This window comes from Pan troglodytes, chromosome 14, assembly GCF_028858775.2.
Source record: "Pan troglodytes isolate AG18354 chromosome 14, NHGRI_mPanTro3-v2.0_pri, whole genome shotgun sequence".
Taxonomy (NCBI): domain Eukaryota; kingdom Metazoa; phylum Chordata; class Mammalia; order Primates; family Hominidae; genus Pan; species Pan troglodytes.
The window spans coordinates 10,368,146-10,376,056 of record NC_072412.2 but is presented as its reverse complement, the minus strand read 5'-3'; the positions used below and the strand labels follow the sequence as shown (position 1 = coordinate 10,376,056).

Sequence of the window (7,911 nt, the reverse complement as noted above, 5' to 3'; positions counted from 1 at the left end):
GGCCTTTAAGAGAGTGTTCCTACTCCTTCTCTTCCAGTGGTTGCTCTGGGTCCCTGAAAGAGGGTGTGATGTGAACCATCTGGGTTGTGAAGTGGATTTTGTTGAGCCTGTGTTTTTTAAGTCCATTAGTCCTGCCCGAGGCTGTGCGCCCTGGAATCCTTGGCTTCACGTCTGGACCACCTTCAGCCAAGTGGTGATGGTGGAGAGGGTCCACCCATCTTCCAGGACGTGTCAGAGTTTGTAGGTGGTGAGATGGAGGGGGCAGCTTTTAAATCTTCCAGTACCCACCCCCGCTGCTGGCGGTGCTCTCCCCATCGTCCTTGTCCAGGACTCCCATCAGGGTCTCAATCTCTTCTGTGATGCTCTGACTCACATGCTGGGAGGCCCTTTTCCCAATGTAGTCCCTGATATCCACATCGGCGTCCTATGTCCCCACTAGCAGCTTCACCATCTCCAAGGTACATGGCTGCCAAGTGCAGGGTGGTGTAGCTCTGGCCTTGCTGTTCCCAGGCAGCAGAGGCTCGTTGGGGAAGTTGACCAGCATGGCCAGAAGCTCCAGCCTGCAGTGCTAGGTGCCTGCGCAGGCAGGTGAGGCTGTGATGAAGCCCAGAGTGGCCAGCAGGCCGGCTGGCACGGCGGCAACCCCCTAAGCTGTCCACTCCCCATCGGAGGCCGAGAGCAGCCAGCCGTGCTTCCTGGTCCAGCTCACCCAGCCCCACAGCTCTCCTCCGTGGACGGGAAAGCCAGCCCTGCGCCGCCAGAGTCACTCGCCTCTGCCGTGTCCTCGGAGGAGGAGCTCCCAGGCTGCTGCCTCCAGGACACAGGTTCCTCTTCAAGGGCAGGGCACTGCGCCTTCCCAGGTCGCTCAAGTTCTGGCGGAATGGCCTCGGGGCGGTAGCCCCCCAGGAGCTGCCCCTGTCCGCCTCCTGGCAACCGTGGGGCGGGGGCTCCAGGTCCTCGCTGGTCTGAGGTCCCGCATCTGGGGTAGGGGCTGGTGGAGCCGGCGAGCTCTTCCTGCGTCTCCGCCGCTCAGGGCGGCCCGTGCAGGGGCTGGGCTCCCCCTTGCCCAGCTCGGCCCTGCCTGTGGAGCACTTCGGGGACCGCTGTTTCAGGGAGGGGATGGTGAATGCTGCGCTCCGCGTTCACGTGGACGCGGGACAGGTACCAGGGGCGCGGCCTCAGGCGGAGGACCCGCCAGAACCTCTTCCTGAGACGCAGGTACTGGGCGCCATCGGCGGGGTCCGTGCAGTGGCCACAGCGTTCACCCGGAGATACATTTAAACAGTTTTATTCTCCTGTTTTTTATTTTTTCATTCCAGAAACCATTACTACTATGCAACGAAGTAAAAATATCTAGTTTAAATAATAATTTGATACGGTCAGGTGGGGATGAGTGCACACGTGTGTGTACACACACACACAGGCCCTAAATGGGATATTTTGGCGGAGCAGAGGGATAAGGCTTTTATTTCGTTGGTGTGTTGAGTTAGAATCGCCCTTCTCACAATTAAATAATTTAAATCAGGAGTTTTATTAAAGCTAATTTGTACAACTAGGCAACATCTTTTCTCCTTATATTTATACACATATACACATCTCTAATATTTGCATTTATTACTTCATCTAAAAGAGCCTGGAAAAAGGGTCCTAGGTCTTGGCTAGTTAAGGTAAAAATCTATATTTTAAGGTAATAAAAACGTTTGCTATGGACAGAGACCTGCAGACACTGTGGGTGAAGCTGATTCATGTTCCATTGAAGGAAATGACATGGGGTTTTCTAAGGGAAAGCCCAGCATTCTGCAAGGAGAGGGGAGGTCCCAGGGGGGAATTGGAGTCAGCATTAGGATCTAAGTGTCACAGGGGAGTGTGTTCCCAAAAAAGACTGTGACTGTTTCTGTGTGTATCCTGAACTGGTTACCATGAGTGTGTGTGTGTGTGTGTGTGTGTGTGTGTGTGTGTGAATTAAAAGAGGAGTTACATGCTGGGGTATTCCTGGTATCTCAACTGGCATCTCAGCTGCTGGTGATGATGGCTATACATTTTCCTCAGTATTCAATGTGCGCATTTTGAGTTAACACTCCACCCATTGGCTGAGGCAGGTGGATCATCTGAGGTGAAGAGTTCGAGACCAGCCTGGCCAATATGTGAAACTCTGTCTCTACTAAAAATACAAAAATTAGCCAGGCATGGTTGCAGCACCTGTAATCCCAGCTACTCGGGAGGCCAAGACAGGAGAATTGCTTGAATCCAGGAGACAGAATTTGCAGTGAGCTGAGATGGACCACTGCACTCCAGCTTGGGCAGCAGAGTGAGACTTGGTCTCAAAAAAAAAAAGTTATTGTGACATGCTGTACACATGCTGTGCACATTCACAAATTCAGCGTCTCCCAGAAGTCTGAGATTCTTTCTTTCTTTCTTTCTTTGTTTTTTTGAGAAGGAATTTCACTCTTGTTGCCCAGGCTGGAGTGCAATGGTGTGATCTCGGCTAACTACAACCCTTCCTGGGTTCAAGCGATTCTCCTGCCTCAGCCCAAGTAGCTCCTGCCTCCCAAGTAGCTGGGATTACAGGCATGTGCCACCATGCGCAGCTAATTTTTTATTTTTAGTAGAGTTGGGGTTTCTCCACGTTGATCAGGCTCGTCTCGAACTCCTGACCTCAGGTGATCCACCCGCCTTGGCCTCTCGAAGTGCTGGTATTACAGCCATGAGCCACCATGCCCAGCCAGAAAGTTTTAAGGCTATGATTATTAGACCATCATACACACAAAAAGTACTTAAAAAGTCTCAGGAATGCAGTCCCTCATTGGCCTGGTATGACAAAGATAAAAAGAAGTTGGTCGTGAAAATTTCTGAATGTGGTTTAGGAGAAGGAACCCCAGTAAGATTCAGAGACAACCTAGAAAATTGAAAGACAATTTTACTACCCAAATCACCCTTCTATAAAAAATAATAGAAGATGTCAAATATGAAAATAAAACTGTCCTCTGGGCCCTCAATTTTCCGTGTTATTGGGAAGGCAGACAGCTACTCAGCAGTTATATCCCATAAGAATGGATAACACTAAAACAACTGACAGCATCAAGTATTGGTTAGAAAGTGGAACTGATTCTCTCAAACATTTTCATTGTAGTTTAAGATGGCACAACCACTTAGGAAAATGTCTCCCTATTTCATACAATGCCAAATGTATACTTATTTTATAACCCAGAAAATCCACTCTTATGTACTTAAACTCAAGAAAAGTGAAAATATTATTACAGAAAAATGTGTATATCTGATTTGTTCGTAGCAGGTTTATTCATGATAGCCTCAAATCAGAAACTGCTTTTGTGTCTATCAATAGTGGAGTGGATTATAAACAAAACAAGCAAAGGCCTCAAACCTGTGGTATAGTCATAAAATTGAGTATTACAAAATAAAGTTAATGAATAATCAATAGGAACAAAATGATGTCACAAGCATGTTTAGTGAATGAACATAAAAATTATATAATTTATAGTTTCACTTATGTAAATGGTGAAAACAGACAAAACTATCATTTTGTGGAAAGAATCAAAACCATGGAAGCCTCTGTGTTCAAATATTGAATGGAAATGGGCATGAGAAAACGTGTTTCTGCCAGATCTTCTATATGCCTGAGGTACATTCACTCGATGTATTTTGCATATACTATTTTTGCAAATAAAACTGAGATAGACGCAAAATAACTCAAGAGAAAATAGCTAGAAATAGGTAGAGTTGGGATAGAAGCCTTGGAAGCTCCCCCCTACCTTGCTCACCTGGCACAGGCCGAGGAAGCCCTGGGACAATGCTGTGAGCGATCTGAGGGCCATCCAGGGGAGCCTCGCCAGCCCATGCCGGTGCCCGAGCTGCCTGCCGCCATCTGAATATGTTGCAAAGACAGTGCTGGCCTGGCAACTGGTGATGCTCCATGCCCCACCCCGACCCTCACTTCTACCCAAGTAGTGGCAACCCCAGAGACAGATGCTTGGGCGGCAACGGCTAAGTCTGGTAGTTGGCCAGGCGGCCAAAGGACGGGAACTGGCCGTTCACCCCATCCCAGTTTCCACGGAGAACTCAACCACCATGGCCCCTGAGCGGACCCTCAGGCCTGGGCTGTGCTCTGTGCCTGCAAACCTGATGCCTTCCAGGGGAGCTCCGCCTTCCCACGCCAGCGCCTCAGCTGCTGCAGAAAACTGCAAAACTGCAAGTTGCACACAGGCAGAGATGACGGAGCAACCCCTGACCCTCCGTGCCACTCACCCTACCCGCACACACACCTGCCACGCGGACCCTGAGGCCAGTGTCTGGGCGCCCAAGTCAGGCAGTCCGCACAGCAGTGGCACCAGGGTGAAAACCTGCTGCTCAATACCATCCCAGTTACCACGAAGAGCCAGCCCTGGTGGCCCCTGAGTTCTTGGAGGAGGCCAAGTCACAGCAACCCCTCAAGTGGGCGGGCGATGCACTTGACCCTGAGGACATCAGGTACCAGGCCCGCCAGCTGACGCCGGCATCGGAGCCGCAGCTGCAGTCCAGACGTGGTGCACCGGCAGTAAGTGACTGGACACCCCAGACCAGGCCCGCCCCCCAGTAGCGTGGATCTTGAGGCCAGACCCCCAGGCGGCAAAATCAGGCGATGGGCCCCGCCAGCAGCCGCTCAGTTTCATCCATGTGGATACAGAGTGCCCAGCTCCCGGGCCCAGGATCCAGAGAGATGCCCAAGAGGAGCGGAACTTGAGGCCAGGTGGGCTGTGCGCTCTGCGACCCTGAGGCCATCCAAGGGAAGCTCCGCTGTCCCACGCCAGTGCCAGATCTGCCGCTGCAAACTGCGCGTGGGGCACTGGCAGCAGTGAGGGCTGGTGGGGGAAGGAGCAGCCCCTGACTCTCCCTCCATGCCTCTCCAGCTACCTGACACTAGCCACACAGACTCCAGGGCCAGAGCCTCAGCGTGAAGCCGGGCCATCTGCGAAGCCACCCAGGTGGCCGCGGAGTGCCCTTGCCAGCACCCTATCTCCCTTCCGAGGAGGAGTGGGGCGGGCTGCAAGGCCAGACAGGCCCTCCTTCTCAGGCCGGGCTGGCGGCGCTCCTGCGATCCTGGGGCCGCCCGGGCGATCCCAAGAGGACCTGCGAGCCCATCGGCGCCCGCCCAGAGCTGCAGCCCCACCTGCCGGCGCACGCTGCCGGGGAGCGGCTTCCAGGAGCCGGGCAGCAACCGCGGTGCAGGCGCGCGCCCAACGGCTTTGCGAGGCTCACTCGGTCTGAGAGGTCGGAGGCTGCGAGTGTCGCTGCTGAAGGCTGTGGTGGACCCAGCTGGATCGCGGACTGTGGAGTAGATCACAGATTTGGGATCGCGGATTGGGGGTTGATCGAGGATTTGGGGTTGGATCAGGGATTTGGGGTTGGATAGGGGATTTGGGGCTGGGTCGGCCGGGGTCGGGGGATGGGGTGGGTGAAAAGGTGACAGGGAGCTGCCCCTGCTCAAGAGCCGGAGGTTGGGGGTCTGAGAAGTCACCACTATGAAGTTATTCGGCTTCGGGAGCCGCAGGGGCCAGACGGCCCACGGCTCCATAGAACATGTCTACACGGGTTCCGGATACCGAATCCGGGACACCGAACTGCAGAAGATCCACAGGGCAGCTGTCAAGGGCGACGCCGCGGGGGTGGAGCGCTGCCTGGCGCACAGGAGCGGAGACCTGGACGCCCTGGACAAGCAGCACAGGTAGCGGGGGCTCAGCCCGGGGTAGGAGGGGGTCCCCAGGCCCGGCTTCCCCGCAGCCCCTGGGATGGGGCCTTTCAGGGCTCCGGGCACCCTCAGAGCGGCGGAGCCAAACGGACTCTCGGCTGTTTTCCATCCCTCATAATTCCATGGCTGGAGCAGTTGGAGAATTTGAGTGATTTAACTCACAAAGTTAAGCGTACACAGTGTTGTTATTTTTAACGTACACGTTGAAAACATGGTTTATATACATTATAGGAGGTGCCTAATGAGAGAACTCGTTCCCCTATCAAAAATACCGTGAGTTATTTCAGTAGGCAAAAAGTTCTCAGATAAGAGAGCTTACTTGAAAAATATTTACTATATTTTATATATATATAAATATATATATATGTATTCTCAGATGAAAAGTATGTTTTCATTTTATAGGGAATTCATTATATTCTTTTGTTTTTGTTTTTGAGTCGGAGTCTTGCTTCTTTGCCCAGGCTGGTGTCCAATGGCACAATCTTGGCTCACTGCAACCTCTGCCTGCCGGGTTCAAGCAATTCTCCTACCTCAGCCTCCCAAGTAGCTTGGATTACAGGCAGGTGCCAGCGTGCCTGGCTAATTTTTGTATATTTAGTAGAGAGGGGGTTTCACCACGTTGACCAGGCAGGTCTCAAACTCCTGACCTCAAGTGATCTGCCCGCCTCTGCCTCCCAAAGTGCTGGGATTACAGGCGTGAGCCACCGCGCCCGGCCTATGTTGTTTATTATATATCATAAGTTATATATATATATATATATATATATATATATATATATATATATATGTATTACTGATACGTATACATATATACCAGATATAATATGTCATATATATCAGTTATATATACACATTAGATGTAAAGTACATTTTCATTTGACAGGGAATTGTTTCAAATCAAATCATCAAACACTCTAAAATTGGGCAAAGTACACTTTTCCAGATCTGCAAGTTACTTGTGTACATAGGAAAAAGGCCTTCGCATTTCTGGTATAAGAATTTAAATTAAAAGAGGAATGAAACAGTTTTCTATCCACAATATTTGTGAGGATGTTTTATACTCCTGCTTAAAGTTTAAGTTGCTGATTACTTTTCAAATAGATAATTTGGTGGTAAGTACAACAATTAAAAAATATGTATGCCCTTTACCCATCAATTCCATTATACTAAAACACCCTTAGGAAATAAAGATACATGCACTTTATTTTTCACCTCACTTATTTTAAAAAGAACCCAAAGAATGGATCCTATAAATAAACTTCAGTTGCATCCACAGGATGGAATAATATGTGACCATTGAAGGTGGCAATAGATACAGAAGTATATTGATGTGCGAAGATGTATTTTGTTATAGCTAGTGAGAAAAAAATCAATTAAGTTATACATACAAATATACTATGGTCTTGTTTTATCAAAAAATATGTACAAAATATAAAATTTGTAATTTCTGAGCATATGTATTTTAAGTAAAGTTCTTTTCCTTTTTCTTATCTGTGATTGCTGCAGTGAGCATGTACAAAACTTCTAGTAAAGTTTATTAATAAAGGAATAATCCTTGGGAAGACAGGAATATGAATCTTACAATATTAAAAATAATTTCTCACTTTCTATTTTTTATCATTATTGAGTGTATTGTTATCTTCTTTGAACTTTTAACCTCTTCAGAAGTAAAAAGGGAATATTTTTATCTGTTTCCAGATTTTATTATCTATATATTTTATTATGTACATATGTTTTTCTTATGTATTCATTCAATTTATGCAAACAATGATAGATTAATCATTTCATTTTAATTGTATTCTTAAATAAAAATAACATATAAATATTACTATTGCAAAAATATTGCTTTATAGGAGTTTATTTAAAAATATTGAACTCCCCAACTGTATTTATCCATTCTTTCATTCCATTTATTCATCAAACATAACCTGAGTGCCTGTTATGTAGCAGACATATTCTGCTATCTCTCAGGACCCTTCTATCCTTAAAAACTTCATGTTTACCTGCCCTGCCTGCACAAGCTGAGAGATTTAAAATAGGAATATTGGGACTTAATCTCCTTGAAACTTTGTCACCCAACTTTCAAACAAAAGCATTTCTGAAGTTAGAAAATGTAGAAGATAAGCTTTAACTGCCCACTCAAAAGTTTATCAGTCTTAAATACTAAT

General features: G+C 48.1%; 1 protein-coding gene across 1 annotated transcript; it reads right to left on the bottom strand.

Moving 5' to 3' along the window:
• Positions 1 to 241: 241 nt before the first annotated feature.
• LOC134808241 (ankyrin repeat domain-containing protein SOWAHC-like) lies at positions 242 to 1,142 on the bottom strand (the record flags this gene model as incomplete). The annotated part of the gene is made up of 1 exon (XM_063792651.1): positions 242 to 1,142. A coding segment is annotated over one exon (798 nt), but the record flags the coding sequence as incomplete, so codon positions are not given.
• Positions 1,143 to 7,911: the final 6,769 nt, after the last annotated feature.